Raw genomic sequence first — 20,334 nt, 5'->3', positions numbered from 1 at the left:
TCAGTGGGGATACCAGGTATGTAGAACAGCGAAAGGGATAAAGCTGAATGCTAGTAGCATTGTTTTTCGTTAAAGTAAGCCTCTGCTTTTCTTCTTTAAGTGATAGTGGTTCAATTTTACTACTCATTTAATTCAGTGCTCTTAATTAGCATGCATAAAATCAAACATTGTTTAAACTTTCGCAGCAGCTACTTTTCAGTGTCATAAATGTTTGTCATTTAATATTTATGGTGGCTCTTAGGCAGAGTACGCAGGGAAATAAGACCCCCAAACCACTTGATCTCTTAAACATCATAGATCATGAAGCGTGAAAATTATGATGTATCTGTTGAGGGAAAACTCGTGTTCAGGTTATTCTGGTCTACATAAAGTTAGGGAATAGATGCAGAATTTCTGGATAAGATTTCTTTTGTGTCTTGCCCATATCTACTGTTTTCCAGTGCATATCTGGAAGCTGAAGTTGCCTAAAATAAATTGATGTTCGCAAACAAACTCCATCAAACTTACAATAATGTAATTGATAAAATTGGGCATAGAGAGAGTACAAATAAAAAAAATTAAAACTTGGTCACTCTCTTCCTTATTTCTCCAGTTTTTTTACTTCATTTTTGCATTGCTTTCAGACATGTGTCTCTTTTTACTTGATGATTTCCATGTTTGCTCACCACAATTTAAACAAAGCTTGGATTACAGAATATGCTTGCTCAAGGTCATAGAATCACAGCATGTTTTGGATTGGAAGGGAACTTCAAGATCGCCTAGTTCCAGCCCCCTGCTATAGGCAGGGACACCTCCCACTACACCAGGTTGCTCCAAGAACCTGATGGTTGCTCACAGGGTTGCAAACTGACAGGGCAGCACAAAGTTAGTGCTCTGCTGCTTGCCTTCTGTGGGTCTGCACTCCGTCAGTGTGACCTTCAGGCTTGCTTTGAAGTAGCCAAGAGGTTGGATCTGTTCCCACTGGGCTGGGGTTGTAGGAGGTCAGTGTGAAAATGAAGCTAACTTCTAGCTCTGTCTTTGTGCTGAGGTTGTACAGGGTCCTGCCAAGAGAACCTCCAGGTCATTGGATGATCTTGCCTCACAGCATCCCAGGCAGCTAGCTGAGCTGCCCTGTTCTTCTTTTTCCTTCATTTTTTTTTCTATAACTTGTAAGGAGTTCATGTGCTTGCAATGTTCTGTCCTGTTAGCTGCTGATACAGTAAAAGCAGCGTGTCGTCACCTGCTGTTTTGTTTCTCATACCCATAACTTGCTGCTTGGGAATTCACGCAGTGTTTGGAGCCCGTTGTGTTCAGGTGCTGTGCACCAGCAGTGACATGGGGAGGCTAAATTCCTGCTCTGCAGGAGTCACTTCTTGGTGTATCGCAAATATATGCAAAAACCTGCTTGGATTACAGCCTTGTTCCCTTAAGCAGAGCAGCCTTTGTGAGATGCAGATTCCCCCCTTTGAAAAAAAACAGCAGGAGTTGTGAGGCATTTAGGTTGCGTTTCCCTTCAGTTCTGCCTGCAGGACTAGTTTGGGATTTGAAGGTTTGATAGAAGATGCTGCTGCTTTAAGATGGAGAAAATCTAAATGAAGGCTGTTGCTTCAGCAGAGTCAGGCAGAATACCAATTAGTGCTTTCTTTTGTTAGGATCTTTAGTTTCCTTTTTGTCTAGGTAACAGGACGTGATCATCTTTGGCAGCTGCTGTTCTTGGAAATACTCAGTGAGTTAGTGCGTTTGCTTTCACTTCTGTAAAGCTGTCCACAGCTTTAGGCTCTGAGGAGAAAAAATGCTACAGTCTCTGTAATAATTGTGTGGGAGATGAGTAAGCTCGTGCTTGTTTTTTAGATTTAAGCTGCCTTCACGACTTGAATATCAACTTTCTCAAGCCTTTAACCCCTCGCCATCTCCTCATAAACTTCATCGTCGTGTTGGTATAGCCTACAAATGAGGTTCTGTTCTGCTTTGTTTGTTCTAGGAGTGAAAAGCCAGCAGTGGTCGGAAGAGGCATCAATAATATTTCGGAATCGCGTAGAGAAGAAACCCTTGGTAGCACAGATACAGGCAATTAATGAGAGCACTAATTCCTGGGATCGAAGAATAGTCACTTACTTAGTGGACACGTCTCTTCCAGACACCGACATATGGATTCATGACTTTGTGTCTCAGAGTCTTGCGGAGCTCTCAGAAGCAGAATAGTTGCCACTTCTGAAACGTAGCTGCTCGGTTTCTGTAGCAATAAAACAAGTAACAGGTTTCAAAGAGAAATTTAACTGTTCTTACATTGCCTTGAAGAGAATAAGGGGATAAAACTTCAAAAACATGTGTTTGTGAAAAAGATTTGCTTAACAAGTTTGCTTTCTGTTGACTTCAGTTGACTTTATGAAGTTTTGCACTTTGTTTGCTACTGCAATACTAGAATGTTTGTGTGGAAATACTAAATAAAAAGTTATTTATCAATAAAACAGTGCTGAACTGATCTTGAGATTTTTTCCTTAATTTTGGTGGGCTTGTCATCTCATAGCTATTAAAAACATAATTCTTGCCATTACTGGGTACTCACTCGTGTTTTTTTTTTTAGTAGGATTTTTATCATTTGGGAAACAAGGAAGCAACCCTCTGTATTTCTGAATCCTGTGACTAAGACAGGCTTTATTGGTGAGATTTCCCCCTTCCTTAACTTATCAAGTGATGAATAGTTGAAAATGCCAGTCTAGGGGCAAGGAAGTTTCACGTTATGGACCGCCCAACTGGAGAACTTGTTTGTTAGGAGTTGTACCAGTTTTCTGAATCTACTCCCTTTCCTCCAATTCAAGGCATTCCTTCCCCTTCTTTTTTGACCCTTCACTTTTAATGGGAAATGATTCTGAGAAGTTTTGAGCAGCTGCTGCTCCCAGGAAACTGGAGCAAGTAGTGTCCTGCCAGCACACGGATCAGTGCTTACTAATCCTCTAACACAGCATTATTTTTTAAATTGTCTACTTTTAAACTTGAATGGCCTTGGAAGTAGTTGGGTGTGGTACAGACATTACTGCGTTTCATAGCCTGTTGCCTAGATGCTGCCAGCATGCTGCCTGCAAGGGTAAGGGAGAATGGACAGAAGGGGAACTGTAGCTCAGAAATGTGCAGTGCTACATTTGTAGAAAAGGAAAGAGCCTGGGAGATGTTCAGGAGAATGAAGATGCTTTTTGAGCTTCTTTTCTTATCCCCACTCACAGTTGTGGCTGGTGGCTACTCTGGAATCTAAACAGCCTTCAGAAACGAGGACCATACTCATTTAGCCTCGTTGCTTTTGCACGGATGAATTCTGTGGCTCTGCCTGCCAGGTTAGACCACAATTATCTTAGCACCCAAAAACAGGGCTTGAGGGGTTCTGATAACAATAGGTCTGACTAGAGCACGACAGGGAGAACAAAATGCCTTAATTTCTTGTGTTTGTTCAATAGTTGCTGTTCACAGTATTGATCTCAAAGTTGTTCTGTGTCACTCCACTTTTTGCTCCCTGTTGCACTGCCTCTCACCTCTGGGGCTGGGTAAGGGATGCTGCTCCTTGCCTTGGCACCACGTACCACTTAACAGTTGTGATAAGAGCATGGCCAGGAGCCTAATCTGTCATTTGCACTCAATCTTGCTGCGTCCTTGTGCTTTGGGAACCTGCTCTTGGAGACTTTAATTATTACACTTCTTACTTTTTCTCCTATGGGAACCAATCTGTGGTGGGGATGAGGAATGGCACCTTCCCCTTTCCTTCTGGCCAAGCACAGTAACTCCAGGGCACTTTGAACTCTCTAGGGATGCTCCAACCAGCACATTCCTATTGCGTTCTCCAAAACGTGAGATTTTAAGTGTTAAGGGTATTTTAGGATATCAGCCAGAGACGTGCCCTGAGGCAGGATGGTGGTTGTGGGCGGACAGGTGGGTGGGAGGATAGGAGCAACTGTGGCAGCTGTTACTTAGGATGATTTTGGGACTGCACCCATGAGCAAAAAGCCTCTGTAAGGGTAATTTGCAGAATCCTGAAGGCAAGAGCAGTCGGGTCTTGGAGCCTGGCTTGAATAGAGGGTCTTGGAGTCAGCCTGCATAAGAGAAGGCTGAGGAAGGAACACTTGTAAAAGGTTTTGGGGATGAAAAATCTTTCATAGGTAGAGAAAATAGGGCACAGAAAGGCTTAAACTGCAGAGAGGTGAATTTAGGTGAGATGGTAGAGAATCCCAGTGGAGCCTAGAAATTCATTGGAATTCAAGTTTCATTGCAGGTTCTAAAAATGGGTAGGACGTATCTGCGGAAGCGGGGGCTGTCCTCTCCGAACTGGAGGTGGGTGTGAAAAATCCTCCTCCCCTTCAGCCTTACCGCGCTGAATGCTGCTCTGCGCTCCGGCACTCCGCGCTGCCCTCATGGACCGTCCGCTATGGCGCAGAGCCGGAGCCCGGCGGGGCAGGAGGAGCTCCCAGCACCGCAGCTGGGTGACGGCCGGGCCGGGACGTGGGAGATGAGCGGGGAGGAGCGGGAGTCGGAGGCGGCTCCGCAGGCGGTGCCGCGGTACGTGCGCTCCGGAGGGCTCGGAGGGTCCGTTCCTTTCGCAGCCCGACCCGCGGGCTCTGCTGCCCCGCGGAGCAGCGCGGTCTCCATCCCTCGAGGGGCCGGGAACGGCGTTGCCGTGCATGGATAAATCGGGAACCCCCGGAGACGGACACCCTGCGGGGACCGGCGCTGCTCCGCGTCTCCCTGGGGCGCCGGCGGTGTGCGGGCTGAGCCCGCAATGCGGGCGGTGAGACGCGGCGTGCGGCGATGCTCCGCACGGAGAGCCGCCCGGGCGGTCGGAGCGGGGCAGAAGCCGCGCTCCATCCCGCGTGCAGCTGCGGCCGTCGGGGTTGGCGGGAGCGCGGGTCGGAGCTGAGCTGCAGCTCGCGGGATGCCGAGTTTCCCGAGGAAAGCTTGGAGTCACAGCGTGGGAGCTGAGCGGATGGTGCTGTTTGTGACCCAGGTGTGAGCCGGTGCTTTTCGTGGGCACTGGAACCCGAGCAATTAAGGAGCAGGCAGCGGGTGCGTGACAGCCTGACCCTAGGGAGTCTGTGTTTACATGCGCTGTGTTTTCATGCACACAGAGGCTGCGGTGGGACTTTGGCAGAGTTTGACCCCACCACGTGTTGCCTGGTCACCGCGTTGTGTTGCATTAACAGTGTGCTGATAATGAAGGCTGCATAATGAGAGCCGACGCTGAGCTGTGTGGCTTGCAGGCAGTGGGCATGCTGGGGAGAGAAGGGCTGGGAGGCACAGGTGTGCTTTGGCAGGTCCAAAATGATGCCTTTCAGATGCCGCTTTTCAAATATCTTGCCGAGAAGAGCTGGAGTTTTCACGTTGTGCCTTATGTTAACAGCTGCAGACCATAAAGGTTTTGTCAGTCCAGAGGAAACGCAGATCTTTATGGAGAAGCCTGAGTTTCTGCCATCAGCAGGATGAAGATGGACACTGCTCACTGAGCAGAGGCATCCACGACACTGCGTGCTCTGCTTTGTTGAGAACTGGGATGATTGGACCTGATGATCTTGAAGGTTTTTTTCTGAACCTAAACAGTTCTGTGACGCCTGGCTACACTGCAAGCTGCACGCATGCTTCTCGACATAAGAAAGCTGCAAAGCAAGATAGGATGACAGCCTCCTGGAGGCTGGGTTACACACTGATGCAGAAGCAAGTGGCTTAGCCAAGGTGACCTTCAACCATGACTGAGCTCGTGGTGGCTTAACAGCGTATTGCTGGGGAGGGCGGCTAAACCAGCTTGCACTGAACCAGAATCTGAGTTCAGATGTGAATCACAGCAGCAAGAACTTTGCTTCAGCTGGGTAGATGAAGTGAATGTAGAAGACAGTTGTTTTATTCTTGTCAAAGAGGGGATCATCTTGCAGTCCAGTTCCATCCTGGCTTTTGGAGGAGAAACCTGGGCAGTCCTGTGAATTCTTCTAAGACCAAATTATGGAAATGTTAGATGGAAAGGCAACTCTGGAACTTGCTTATCTATCATCCTCCTCTGAGCAGACCCAACACTCAGTCAGGCTGCCCAGGGCCCTCTCCAGCTGAGCTCTGCAAACCCGAGTGGTAGTCCCACCAGCTCTCTGGTCCCTGCCTAAGTTCTGCATCACTTTGTGGCAAGGAATTTTTCACAGATCCCCACTTAGAATTCCTCTTGTTCATCCCTGTTCCTCCTGTGCTTCTCCCAGGCACCTCCCAGAGAAGCCTGGTTCTGTCTTTCCTGCAGGTTCTTTCCTTTTGGGCAGCCATGACTGCATGAGAGTCCTCTGCTGCTTTCTGTCCTGATTTCAGCTGAGGCAGTACTGATTTCCTTCATAGTGTCTGATGTGATGCTGTGTTTTAGCTCTGGGAGAAAAGCAGCGTTGGCAACACACCAGTGTTTTAGCTGCTGCTGAGCAGTGCTGCACAGAGCCAAGGGTGTTTCAGCTTCTGGTGCTGTCCTGACAGTGAGGGGCTGGAGGGCACAAGGAGGTGGGCGGTGGGGGGGAGGGGAGGAGGGCAGAGCTGGGGGACCAACCACATCCAGGATGAAGAGGTCTGGGTCTCTCACCTTCTCCTCATACAGTCTGCTTTTCTCCATGCTCATCCTGACGGCCGTGCTCTGTAGCCCTTCAGCTCACCAAGACCTCTGTTATGCTGCAGGCATCACACTGGTCACAGAATACAGATGCAGCTCTGCTGGTGCCCACTGGACAGGAATAACCTCTGTGGGCCTCCTGGCTCTGCAGCAGTACAGACAGCCAGTGCGGGCATGGTCCCCTGCAGGACCAGCAGACACTCTGCTCGGGTCTGCCCAAGAAGGGATGCTGGCTCCAGGTGTGCTGCTTGTACACTGCATTGCATCCCCATGACAGCACACCTGCACTTGTGTCCCTCGTGAGCAGCAGTTAGCAGCTGTCCATGGGTTGCACAACCAGAGAAGACCTGCTTTTTGGGTGGCTGCAGTCCTTCACGAGAGCAGTGGCAGAGGTGTTGGTTGACTCTGGTTTGTGTTTCTTATGCTGTAATGATAACTCCCCAGTGTGGGCCAGGGAGAGCCGCCCCGGGTGGGAGATGAGCTGCCTGCTGGCACGGCCACGAGCGAGGCATCATTCTCCAGCCCCAGGTGCTGAGTGTCAGGAATGTGGGGACTGCAGCCGTGCCAGGGGAGGCTGAGCATCCGAGCAGATGACGGCTCTAAATTTAAGGGCTTGCCGTCAAGCCTTGTACGTGTTAATGTGCCCTTTTGTGGCCAAGCTAAAGATAATTCTCCTATCTGGAACAACAGCTGCCCTACGAGTTGTGTAGAGAAACCGCCCTGCTAAGGAAAACTTGCTTTAAATAAGTTCAGTATCTTCTGCAGCTCTGAGTCAGAAAGTGGCCAGGGGGCTCCAGAGGAGCGCTGCCACTGCCCACAGGGTGGGTGTTGGGGTGCAGCTGTGCAGTGTTCCCACAGAGGGGGCTCAGACTGTGAGTCCACAGGACGAGGTGCGTCCAGCACCGTGGAAATGGGCGGGGGGCCCTGAGCAATCTGTGCTCTGGAGATAGCCACGCTTAGAGCATAAATCTTGTGCAACTCTGCGATAGCCAGCACTCCCCCGCCAGCAGGGCTGCCGGGTCATGTTTCATGCAGGCAGTGCTATGCCCTGTGTTTGCATTTCAGGTCCTGCTTCAGCGCAGGAGTGAGATTTGCCAGACTGCTCTAAGATGTCTTACAGAAAGGAGCTAGAGAAATACCGGGACCTGGATGAGGACAAGATCCTCGGAACCCTGACGGAGGAGGAGCTCAGGAAGTTGGAGAATGAACTGGAAGAGCTGGACCCTGATGTAAGTTGCTTTTAAATGAGACCTGTTCAGTGGTAAATCCCAGGTAGCTGTGGGCAGATGAGCTGTGCTAGTGACCTGTTCTGCGACCGAGTCCTTTGCAGAGCCTGCATTTGGTGCAAGGATGAAGGAGGCTGGCCCTAGAGAAGCAGAAGCAGCTGTGCCACTGCCAGCACTGGCTGTGTATGGGGCTTTGTTCTGTGCTGTTCCCAGCATGCACACTTCAGTGTGACAGCACTGTACCGATTTCTGGCTCAGCAATTAATCACCAGACTGTTAGAAAACTTGCCTGTTGTTGCACGGTTGTTGCTTTGCACCACTTTTTGCATGGCTGTTTGGGCTTCTCGCACCATCCTGACACCCTTGTATTTTGGGAAGATCTGCCTTGATGCATGGGAAACCTGCAGAAACTACAGTCACCTTGGAGGGGGCATTTGGGTTTAATGGGCTGGGTTTTGTTTGTAGAGCAGACTCCAGGTGGTTGATATGTCCCTGCACACAGGCAGAAAAGCAAACCCCGAAGTTCTGCAGGATGGGCCATTTGCTTTATCTCTTCCTGACTTTGGCAAGAGCTGCATGATTACACACACTGGACATCATAATGCCAAGTAGCTGAAGCCTTGTGGATGCAGAGCTGTCCTGTGCCCATGGCAGGGGACGTGCACAGCCAGCTGGCGGGCTGCTGGCTTATGGCAGCACCAAGTGATGAGGCTGGACACTGCCAAGTGAGAAATTGCTGCTGTGATGTGCAGTCAGTGTTACTGGGGGAAGCGAAGGGTAGCGCTGATTGCATCATCAGTATTTTTAATTGCAAATGTCAACGCAGAAGAATAATTAAGGGGTGTCAGGCTGTCTTTTAGGATTATGCATGTGTGCTAGTAGGCTCACCTGGCAAGCACAAAGCTTGAGAAACTGTGCCTGATCAGCACCAGGCTTGGATGTATCTAATTGTTTCTTATTAGTTCTTTGCAGGGTTTTCACTGCAATAGGTTTAAATTAAAGTCAGTTATGTAGGTGGGCAAAGAAAAATGAGCATCTTGTTGAAAATCACCTTGGGTGTCTTAAAAATAAGAGGTGACTTCTCTCCGGCAAAGCTTTAAAGAACATGCTTAGTGCCAAATCTGGGAACAGTCTTACTTATTGCATTAAGGCTGTTCTATATTTAAATATAAGCAGGTGCTTACGTGCCTTATGTGTCAGGCACAAAGCAACTTCCCATGGTGGCCCATGCAGCTGAATAATGAGAAGGCAGCCTGGAAAGAGGGCTGAGGCTCTCGGGGCTTTATTCTGCAGCAGAACTGCATGCATAGCCTTTCTGGTGTGACCTTCAGTGCCAGGCCTTGCCTGTAGTTGTGTGAAGGGTCACAAGTGGCTAAAGAGAGCGCTGCAGCTCTATTCCTCTGTGTGAGAGACGTGGGGGGTTTGCCTGAGCTGATCCTCATGGGACACGAGGACATGATCCTCAGGGGCATGCACAGCCTCCACCTCCATGTTGGGGCTGGCACATGAGCAGGCACAGAGAAGAGACGCTGAGCTTAGAAGGCAGCAGGCAGTAAGTGTGTGGGAAGAGGGCAGGAGGAGTGGCTGAGAGCCCCTGGAGAAAAGGTGGTAGTTGCTGTTGTAGAGAAGCATCCACTTGTCAGCATGGAGATCTTGCAGTAGAGCTGAAGTCTTCGATAGGATGGAAGTCAGCAGGGCAGGATGGAGAGAGCCTGTAGTGCGAGGAGAAGCAAAGTGTGCAATGGTGCAGAAATGTGGCACGAGGAGGGAGGAGGAGAAGGGCAGGAGTATGATGGACCTGGCCTGCAGGGATAATCCGTGTTCCTCCCTTCTGTGCACAGAATGCGTTGCTGCCGGCAGGGCTCCGACAGAGGGATCAGACGCAAAAGCCACCAACCGGCCCGTTCAAAAGGGAAGAACTCATGGCCCACCTAGAGCAGCAGGCAAAAGACATTAAGGACAGAGAGGACTTGGTGCCTTTCACTGGTGAAAAGAGAGGTATGGTCATCCACTGCACTGTGGTGAAGGCAGGGTGGGTGGGAAGCCTGCAGAGCAAGCACAGCAGGACTATCTCCTCCTCCTGCAGGCGCTGCTCTTGCCTTCAGCACTGCTGCTTGTGTTCCTTGAGTTCCCCTTGCACCTTGAGTTCCTCTTGGTGCAGAGGAGCAGCACAGCTCTGCTCAGATGTGATGATCCTGATGATTTCCTTTTGGTCTTCATCATGTCATAGCAGTCCCAGCCTCGTTTTCTGGTCTCCCACAACTTGCATGCCTCTGCTTCCCACACCATCCCTGCAGCAGCATCATCTCCTCGGCTCAGGGTGCTGCTCTGCCTCATCTCTTTCCTCTCCTCCATCCATCATCTGATTACCCAAATGACTTCCCTGCTCCCGCTGGCATTGTGAATGTGACCTGACACGGGATGTGGTCTGGTCTGTCCTCATCTCTGCGCTCTGGCCGCTTCACAGCAGCCATCTTTTGCTGCACACAGTCCTGCCCCCAGCAGAAGAGTTGTTGGTACGCTGTTCTCTGCTGGAACCAGAACACAACTGTGTGAACATGGGCAGCCTGGTCCGGTGGTTGGCAACCCTGCAGACAGCAGGAGGGTTGAAACTAGATGATCCTTGAGGTCCTTTTCAACCCAGGCCATTCTATGATTCTATGAACATGTGGTGAGCCTCCCCTGAAGCTGCCCACTAATCACTACCCCCACTAGTCATGCTGCAGAGCACAGAGCTGCTTCACTGCCAGACACAGCACCGGCGTGGTACAGCATGGCCAGAGGGCAAGCTTCCTGAAACTGAACCCTGGTGGTTACAGTGAAAGGAGCTGGCAGAGCTGAGCTTGCCCGGTGTTTACTATTTCTTGACCTGATAGCACATGCAGTCTGTGAGCTGCCAGGCTGCTCCCGGCCCTTGCTGCCACCCTGGGGTGCATGGGCACACGGCCTGCAGCTTTGCCCTGTGTGAGGACAGCGGTGCAGGGGAGGAGATGAGCCATTTCCCTGCTTATTGCTACCCCCATCTCGCCACAGGAGAGCCCTCCGTGCAGCTGCTCCTTCCCTGGGGCTAAATTTAGCTCCTCTGTGCCTGCACACCCCTGCAAGCAGGATCTTTGTTTCTCCCCTCCGGTCTCTGGCTCTGGTTTCAGAGAGAAGATGAAAATAGCTCGGCCGGCATGCCGGGCCTTGCACTTGCTATCTGTGCAGCAATGCTGGGCTCTGACGGGAGGGCCGCTAAGGCCCTGCCCCACTGCTCGTGCCCTCCCAGAGCCCTCTGAGCACAGGAAGGGCCCCTGCCCGGCACATGCGCACTGCCAGGGCAAAGCCCAAGGGCTGCGAAGGGAGAGTGCTCTCTTTTTTCCTTGGGGCAGCAGAAGGGTGGTTTGATGGGTGACACCGCCTTCGAAGAAGGGAAGTTTCCAGGTCAGGCTGTGCTTTCTGAGTGCTGTGCGTCACAGTCGTGGTCCTGTACAAAGTGCCACTCAGCTGTGGCAGATACAGCTGTTAAAAGCACCCAGCTCCAGCAGGGAGGTGCACGCAGGTGGGTTCCGGCACGTCGAGGTAGGACTGTGCCATCTGCACCCTGATGGGAAGCTCTCTTACTCCTCCTCCTCAGCAGGACGAGGGGGAGGAGGGAAATGTGATGGAAAAAGGCTCAAGGACTGAGATAAGAGCAGGGAGATCACTCACCAATTACGGCCATGGGTCAACAGACGCAGCGCGCAGAGATCAATGTGATTTATTGCCTACTGCTGAGAGACAAGAGCAGCGAGATCCTAAAGCAAACTAAAATCACCACCCACCACCCGTCCCAGTTTCCCTCTTCCCCCAAGCAGCACGAGGGCTTCAGTCAGTGCCTAATGCTTCCTCTCTGCTGCTCCTCCATATCACTCTCTCCTCGGTCTGGCTGTCCCCATTGCCTTTTACACCACGCAGTTCCTATCCCACAAAAGCACGCTGGCAGGAGCAGCAAAACACAGCCCTGCAGCTGTGGGACAGGTGCTGCAGCTATGCTGAGTGTGACCTCACTTTGCATTTATAGGAAAAGCTTGGATCCCCAAGCAGAAGCCAATGGATCCTGTTCTGGAAAGTGTGACCCTGGAGCCGGAGCTGGAGGAAGCCCTTGCTAATGCCTCTGATGCGGAGCTCTGTGACATTGCTGGTAAAACAGTTACATGTGAATTGGGGGTTGAGTTATTTAGCTGCTATTTTATCTTTTTTTATGGGAGCTCAGCTATTGAGCTCGTTGCTGATTGTGTAAATGTCACCAGTTTTGACAGGATTTAGTTCTTTATTAAAAAGGAAACATACATTTAGAGTTACTTTCAGTCCCACGTCCCGATGTGATTCATGAGGAGCACAGACCAACGCTGAGCAGGGAGAAGCAGAGCTTATCTGTGACCTGTTGGTTTCTCCTTTCTCTCCACCAAGGCTCACAAAATTCTGCATGCTTTCTTCTCGAGCACGGCTTCCTTGAAGCCAGACCCAGCAGTATCCTCCTTGCTGTGAGGCAGATGGGATAACCCCACCAACGAGACATCTTCCAACAACAGCGTGCTCTGGTTCAGAAAAGCATTTCTGCACTGGGGATTTCAATATGCATGCCCTGACTGAGCCCTGCTTCTCTTTGTTTTGCTTTTCCACGGTGCTCCTAACGTCCCAGAAAGCCCTGCTGTCTTTCTGAGTGCCAGATCTCCAAGGCAGTTATTTTCAAAGAGAAATACTGCCTGTGGCACCTAGTTCTGCACTTCTGGGGAGAAGATGCTTGAAGTGGCAGCAGGACTGGTATGATACAAGCTGTGCTGAAGGCTCAGTATTGGCAGTGCTGCTTTTCCAAGTTTGCTAAGACTGTGAAAAAGCTCCTGCCTATCTTGCAGGGCTCATTGTCAGCCAGGATGCATTGGCTCCTGTCCTTGGCAAGCCCAGTGGGATAGTCCTTTTGGGTGGCTCCTGACAAGCCTTGGATGAGATCCTGTGCCTTTGGTGTTTGGAGAAGGCAGAAGTGGGAGGACGTCTTTTGGTTTGAGTGCCTTCGAGCAAGACACAGTAAATGCCACACGACAGTTCCATGTCACCTGCTGGTTTAAACTCCAGCCCTGAATGCCTGTGCATGGCTGTGATAGCCAACCCTTTCCCTGCCTGCAGCCTCGATACTCAAGGTGCTGGTGGGTAGAGGGGCTCTGTTTTCAGACCAACAATGTGTGCAAGTGCTTAGCCTGCAAATAAATGGCTTTTCCTAGCAGTCGGGCGCCCTGGAAAATTTGAGCGCCTGGCAGAGAAAACAAACACTGCAAGTTGCCATCCTCAGCTGAACTGCCATCTGTGAGTCAAACTGCACTGCCATGAACAAGAGAGCATTTGAGCCCTGTTATGTGTCTGTGACAGCTGGGGGCTCGGTCCCACCTCCATACGTTGTTCTGTGCCAGCATAGAGAAATGCAGTGTGCTGCTGACTCTGTTTTGGGCTGCACAGGCATGTCAGCCTTCTGGCTCTGGAGCCTGCAACAGATTTTGTTCTCCTTTTATTTTATCTCTAGCCATCCTTGGCATGCACACCTTGATGAGTAACCAGCAGTACTACGAGGCACTGGGTAGCAGCACCATCGTGAACAAAGAAGGACTTAACAGTAAGTGATCCAGCATGCCTTGCAGGCTGCAGCATTTGCCTGCCAGCTTGGATGCAGAGGTGAAGTGGGAATTATTTTTAGGCTGAGGGTTAGGTTTTTATTTTCAGTGGACTCCTGCCACCCCTGCCAGCTCATGTGTGAGCAAAGGCCTTCTCTTTGGATGGAGCACGGTTGCTACAGCTGTCCGGCCTTGAGCTGGTGACGTTTCCTTTGCAGTCTGCCATCTCCTGGAGTTTGCCAGAGAAGTGGTTCTTCTGTGTTCTTCTGTGATAGTGGTTGGCCCCAGCCAGGGGAGACACATAAGTGGAAGTGCTTCCTCCCAGAGACTGTTCAGCAGCTCCCCTGGGGAGGTCAGCTGGAAGACTAGTCCATGTTGAGCAGAAAAGGTATCTCCTGGGAAGGCATTCCAGCCAGAATAGTTTCTTCATGTCATAAGTAAAGCACATCACTTGCAAGAGGAGGCAAAACACTGACAGAACACCTTGCAGTGCTCTGGCTGTCCCTTCTTTGCCATCTCCTTGTGCATCTTAACATGGGTCTGCTCTCAAATGGGTGTTTGAAGAGTGTGTAGGATCAAGTATCCTAGAATGGCTTTGGTTGGAAAGGACCTTAAAGCCCATGCAGTTGCCACCCCCCTGCCATGCACAGGGCTGTCCTCCACCAGCTGAGACTGGCAAGCATCTGATTGCTGGTGCAGCCTCTGCTGCATCTTTGCTCTGTTCCCACCAGCACTCCTCAGCCCTGGCCTCATCCAGGAGGGTGCACAGCCCACATGGGTGGCATGTCTGCTGTCACCTGGCCCTGGTCCCCAGGAGCACAAGGCAGCAGACGCCAACCATCCCAAACTGGTTGTCTCCAGTGCCAGGCAGCATCCCTGGATGCACATGAATGTCTGCAAGGCTAGTAAGTGCTTGTGCAGTCTTTCATCTCATGTCTGCTGCTCAGGTCATACTTCTCTCTTCCAGTGCTGCTCTTCAGAGAAAAAAAATGCACCTAAAGAGGACATGCCAATCACTCTGGATGCTTATATTTTCCCTTTCTTGCTTTTCACTTGCAGGTGTGATAAAGCCCACAAAGTACAAACCAGTTCCTGATGAGGAGCCAAACTCCACGGACGTGGAAGAAACTCTGAAACGAATACAGAACAACGACCCTGATCTTGAGGAGGTCAACCTTAACAATATTATGGTATGTGCACCTGCCTGCTCTCCTCTCTAACAGCACCGTACATTTGGTATGCAGAGGCCAAAGACTAAGCCTGCTTTGCTGCATGGGGCAATACCATAATCCTGCACTTGGCCAGATGAGAAACCCCAGTGCTTCCCACCTTATGGGCAGGGGAAATTGCTGCCCGCTGTGGGATAATGATGCTGAGCTGGTGCCTGGAGGAGCTGAGCTGCACTGGGGGCAGGTGCAGAAAGCTGCCTCCAGCCTGTCTGGTTTCAAGTGTCCTGGGTTCTTTTAATGGTTTAGTCAGCTGCATTTGGTAAACGTAAGGTAGAGACAATTTTCTGTAAGGCGAAGTGGTGAGAAGAAAATGGCTTTGTAATCTTGATGCTTGCCATGAAAATAAGAACTGTGTAACACAGTCCATCTCCCACCTGTCCCTTCTTTGGGACTCCACGTCTTGCAGAAAGCAGGCCAGGGCACAGCACCACTCCTTGTGTGGCTCCTGGGCACATACATATACAGGTAGAATGTATATGTACATAATATATGTACATTCTACCTGCTTCCTGACTTGACTACCCCCAGCCCATGGGGTTTGCTGAAATCGTGATGTATTCAAGTGGCAGGAATGTGCATGTCAAGAGCATTTGTGTGTGCAGTATGCACCTTTCTGTAAGGAAAAGGGTTTTACTTTTGCATATTCAGTTCAGGCTAGTAACCATGAATGTCTGGGAGGGCACCAGCCTTGGGTTCTGGTAGGAAGACAAATGATATTGGTGTTAGGTATATGGTTCTGGGACAGTTTATAAAACTGGGTGGTGATGGTAAAGCTGCTGACTGCAAATGGCTTTGACTATGGATGACACCAAATAGTGGGATCCAATGGTGTGACACTACAGCTCAAAATTTTAAACCAGTGAAAAGGGTGCCTAAAATACTCATAAAGCAAAAACTACTGATTGTGGATGAATTGAGAATAAGCAGCATGGATTTCCTTTCTGTTCTGGGACCTACCATGGCAAATGTTAGTCTGAATAATGTTTTATGGCAACATTTATATTGGTTTGTAGCAGTCAGAAATGACTGTAGTTTGCACTAGAGGGAAAATCAGTTCAGATCTTTCTGGATCAGGCCCCCACAGTTGGAAAGTTTCTGGAATGTAGTCTGGATGTTGCTCAGTGTGTCATTCATCTAGAAAGCACAGGAGCAGTGCTGTGTGGGCTTATGCATCCTAGCTATGTACGTCTCCATGAGTCTCAGTTCACATGTATCTAAGTTGCTGGAGGGTTAAATTAAACAGCAAAGAAACTTCAAACAAAGGCAGGGTGGGGAACAGGATAGAGACATTACCGCACTCCTTATAGTTATAGCAGTTATAGCAAGAGAGCTTACAAGAGCACTGCCTAAATTGCTTCAGGGTGCCTAGTGAGTTGATCATAGTAAGAATTTTGGAATATAGTTTAAATGTACTGCATATGTTTCATGACCTCACACAGGTCCTCTGCATTCCTTTTCACAGAATATTCCCATTCCAACTTTAAAAGCCTGTGCTGAAGCACTGAAGACTAACACTTACGTAAAGAAGTTCAGCATAGTTGGGACGAGGAGCAACGATCCCGTTGCTTTTGTAAGTATGGCGCTGTGCTGTGTAGGCTACTCGTGGTAGAGCTGCAGCAGGGCTTGTTCTTGGACAAGGTGTTTTCAGAGTGAGGTGGGCAAGACTTGCAGCCGGTGGCAGTATGGCTGTAGTGTCACGGGGAGGAAAGCTTGGGCAGGTTGAAGGTTTTCCAAAGCCACCGTGCTGACTTTGGAAGAGGGATGGACAAGAAGCAGGGCTATCACAGGCGGGGGCTGTCCTTTCTTGGGATGGGTCTGAACATTTCTGCATACAAGGCATTGCTGTGGCCTCCAGCACGCTCAGGTTCAAGAATTCCCTCAGAATTAGAGGGAATTCCCTTCATCTTTCACAGAACTCTCCCTTGTGGTGGCAGTGACACCACAGAGCATACCGGCTCTTCCAGGTATCCTCCCGGGAAGAGGGGAGCCAACCCTAGCTGCTCCAGAGCACTCTGACCCTCCCTGTGTCGTGCCAGCTCTTCCCAACTGCTTCTGCCTGCAGGCACTGGCAGAAATGCTGAAGGTGAATAACACGCTGAAGAGCCTGAATGTGGAGTCAAACTTTATCTCTGGGTCTGGCATCCTGGCTCTTGTTGAAGCACTCCAGAGTAACACATCCCTCATAGAGCTCCGAATCGACAACCAGGTAAAGCAGAAGCAGAAGCTCTGGTCAAGTGACAGCATCCTGCTAGCAGGAAGTCGAGTCGCTGCTCAGAGGGGAGGGTGACTGCCTTCTGCTGCTGCCACTTTGTTTTGGGGAGGTTTTAGCTCCTCATTTGTGCTGCTACTACCTTCAGCAGCTTTAACAAAGCAGGTTTCTGCATTCCCAGTGCTGGTCTGGAAGTGCAGTTACACACCTGCCCGACCTCATGCTGGGCTCTGAGCATTTAGTTTAGCTGGAAGCCCAATTAATAATGATCAGTAAAACAAATATTTGCTGCAGTGCAGGAAAAGAGCAGGTACAGATCAAGAGGGCTGTGGAGTGCGCTGTGGTATTGATGTCTTGGCAGATTTGTCTTCTGAAGAAACGTAGGGGATGGAAATAAAGCTGCTGAGCCTAAAGAGGAGCTCTGGGTTGGGTGACTGTGAGATCAAAACTATGGAATCCCTAACTACCTCTTAGCTGCAGGTCTGTTCAACAAATAGTCTTTGGGCAGAACCTGAAGGTGTCTGCTGGAAGAGTTGGTTGTACCAGACCAGGCCAGCTCCGAGTCAGAAATGCCAAACGGACCAAGAGCAGATATAACTGCTCATCTTGAGCCTGAGCAATGTGACAGTGACTGGGAGTCTCCAGGCAGAGGGGACAAAAATGTGTGCAAGTTTCTCACAGAACGGCCAGGGTTGGAAGGGACCTCAAGGATGACGAATCTCCAACCCCGCTGCCACATGTATAGGACCACCAACCTCCACATTCCATAGCAGCCCAGGCTGCCCAGGGCCCCATCAATCTGGCCTTGAACACCTCTACGGATGGGGCATCCACAAAGTTTCCTGTGACAATAAAATATATGAACTCTATTAGAAGGAGTAGCAATAGTAAGGGAGAAGCAGAACTATCTGCTCCATCCCCTGGCCAGCTGGTGGCAGCTGAAGGCTGTGGTGAAGAGGAACTCGCAGCACTGTGCAGCAGGAATGGAAGCACGTCTGTCCTCACTTGCTTTTCTTTTCTCTGTTTTCAAAAGAGCCAGCCTTTGGGCAACAATGTAGAAATGGAAATTGCGAACATGCTGGAAAAAAACACCACGCTGCTGAAGTTTGGGTACCATTTCGCTCAGCAAGGTCCCCGGCTCCGCGCATCCAATGCCATGATGAATAACAATGACCTAGGTGAGTGGGCTGGCTGCAAGCCCTGCAGCTACTGTGGGCAATCCCTTGTGGGAGGAGGACAGCCACCCACTTGAAGGCTCCGCTGGGTGTACTTGAGCCAGATTGCACCTCCCCAGGGGCCTGACGATTCCTTGATCCTGAAGGAGGAACAGCCTCCACCTGCCAGTTCCCAAATGCCACAGGACCCGTCATGCTTGCTATTGGCGTGGCAATGGAATGTGCCCTTAACGTGGAGATGCTGTGCAGCCTGAAATCATGGATAAGAGTGCTTCTGGACGTGACAGTGGATCTTGTTGGGAAGGAGTGAGAGCTGTAAATGTGCCTTGGTAATGATGTCCGTGATACAGCAGTGCTTGTGATTGCTGCCAACTGCTTGTCTTCCTCCAGTTTCATTTTCACTCTAATTAGATGAAAAATATTAATAGAGTTGCATTTGGAACACAGTGGGTTTTGGCACATTCTCCTCCGTAAAGCAAACTGAAGTATTCCTAGGGAGAGGTGGCTTTCAGTTCTGTTAATACAATCAATGAAGTGATCAGAACTGCTTGTGAAGCAAAACAGGGAAAGTCTGAAAAGTGCTGTTTAAGCGAATGCATGTGACAGGAGGTTGCCACTGCCTGGCTACTGGCTGCCATAGAGCACTGGGTACCTGTGCAGCAGATAAAGGTTGGAACTGCCAGCCCAGGCAGGTAGATGAGGTGATTAAAGACATAACCACCAAACCCTTCTGAGCAGTGATAGATATGACAGGGTGGGACAAGCAGAAGTTTGCAGACCAGTTGTTTGGCTTGTATTCTGGGAGAAACCCTTCCTTGGAAGTTTGCGCAGTGCCCAGGGACAAAGCCAGTGCCTGCCCTGCTCCAGTGCTAGGGAGATTCCTGCTGGGAGGTGGGGCCACCTGAGGACAGACCTGATGTAAATACAGCAGTGGTGAAGGAATGGTGAAAACCTAGAACCCTGCATTTTTATCTGCATGTGATTTACTGTAAATGGGGTCTTCTGAACCTTTGTGAGTCAACTTCAGCTTGGAAAGCTCAACAAATGCTAAGTGGTTGTCAGAGATGATAAATGCAGTGTGTTTTGTTGGCTTTCGTTTTGTTTTAAATAACGAAGCAATCTTGCTTCAGGCAGTACCACGCTCTTAGGAAACATGGCCAAGCATGGACCCATGTCAATTCCTCCCTGACCACACAGAATACTTATTACAGCTCATTGTGTATTTATTCTGCCTTCTGCTGGATTTCTGTTCACTAGAGAGCTGCTCCAGAAAAGGCTCGCCATTTCCTGTCTTCAAGAGCAAGGCTTTTAAAGAGCATGAATGCACAATATTCAGCTGGAAGATCTGGATCTAATATTTTAATTGTTCCTGCTTTGAAGGGAAGGAATGTGCAGTTTTGCCTTCCATGTAGCAGCTGTACATTTTGCCTCTGACCATTAAGATCTGCATTTGTGTCTGACTTGGTTCTTGTTTGCAGCCCACATTCATCGGTGTGATGGTCTCTGGCAATAGCTTCTCACTCCTACACTTGGATGATGTATAAGTATAGAAAAACTTTTATTTTCCTCCCGGTCAGCAGAAGCTGTCTCTGCTCCACGCCAGTGCTCTTGCCTACCATCACCTGATGCTACTGGTGCTCACTGTTGGTTCTCTATTTTCTCTTCTCTAAGATGCCCTATCTGACCCAGCTGTGAAGGTGTTCCATGCTCATGAGCTAACTTCTGCATCCTCTCTATACTATTTTATTTGGTTTGTTTTTCCCTCACATACATTTCTTGAAAAGTCGGGGATGGAGCTGTCAGAGTAAAACAACTTTAAACTCTGATATGAAGCTGCTTTGACTAACTTAATCGTGATCAAAAGCCTGAAAATTCAAGTTGTTAGTTAAAAAAAAAAAAAAATCATGTGTATATGTACGTATATTTAATTTGATGGGGAGAAACTAGAAGAAAAAGGAACTGTGACATCTGTCTCCTGTTGTCTTCACATCAGCCGTTATCACATGCCTTCCGTAAGAGTCAGATTACAAAGTCGGCTGCATGAGCTATAATTGAAGAATAAGGGAAGAAAGGCTGAAAGCAGCTTCTGACTGTAAGAATGTGACAGCAACCTCAGCCTGCTTTCCTTATCCTCAGCCCCTGTAAGGAGGGCCATACCTGCTGCTCAAAGCAGGAATTTGGAAGCTCCCGCTGTAATTTATCTTTCCTGGCAGAAAGCGTCCTTCTTACAGTGACAAAGCCACTCACACCTTCCCACTGCCATGGCTGACTCCTCTTCCTCTTCT

At 49.7% G+C, this 20,334-nt stretch overlaps 2 protein-coding genes across 9 annotated transcripts in view; both read left to right on the top strand.

Moving 5' to 3' along the window:
* Positions 1-2,461, top strand: part of TDRD7 (tudor domain containing 7) — a 38,416-nt gene extending 35,955 nt beyond the window's left edge. For all 6 annotated transcript variants that reach the window (XM_085214158.1, XM_010726189.4, XM_085214159.1 and 3 more), the window contains one exon: positions 1,961-2,461. In XM_085214158.1, the coding sequence (XP_085070284.1) occupies positions 1,961-2,181 (221 nt within the window). In that variant the 3' untranslated portion in view covers positions 2,182-2,461. The remainder of the gene's footprint in view (positions 1-1,960) is intronic.
* A 4,806-nt stretch (positions 2,462-7,267) lies between these two features.
* Positions 7,268-20,334, top strand: part of TMOD1 (tropomodulin 1) — a 13,792-nt gene continuing 725 nt past the window's right edge. Inside the window, exons 1-9 of one of the 3 annotated variants that reach the window (XM_010726190.4) lie at positions 7,268-7,407; positions 7,652-7,815; positions 9,654-9,810; positions 11,855-11,974; positions 13,349-13,438; positions 14,496-14,626; positions 16,128-16,235; positions 16,728-16,871; positions 17,908-18,052. In XM_010726190.4, the coding sequence (XP_010724492.1) occupies positions 7,696-7,815; positions 9,654-9,810; positions 11,855-11,974; positions 13,349-13,438; positions 14,496-14,626; positions 16,128-16,235; positions 16,728-16,871; positions 17,908-18,052 (1,015 nt within the window). In that variant the 5' untranslated portion in view covers positions 7,268-7,407; positions 7,652-7,695. Of the gene's footprint in view, positions 7,477-7,504; positions 7,816-9,653; positions 9,811-11,854; positions 11,975-13,348; positions 13,439-14,495; positions 14,627-16,127; positions 16,236-16,727; positions 16,872-17,907; positions 18,053-20,334 lie in introns of those variants that run through there. The other 2 variants (XM_010726191.4, XM_019610712.2) reach the window with 2 other exon arrangements.

This window comes from Meleagris gallopavo, chromosome Z (genome assembly GCF_905368555.1).
Source record: "Meleagris gallopavo chromosome Z, MGAL_WU_HG_1.1, whole genome shotgun sequence".
Lineage (NCBI taxonomy): Eukaryota > Metazoa > Chordata > Aves > Galliformes > Phasianidae > Meleagris > Meleagris gallopavo.
Note: the sequence above shows the minus strand (reverse complement) of the source record. Positions and strands in the feature narration are given on the sequence as shown.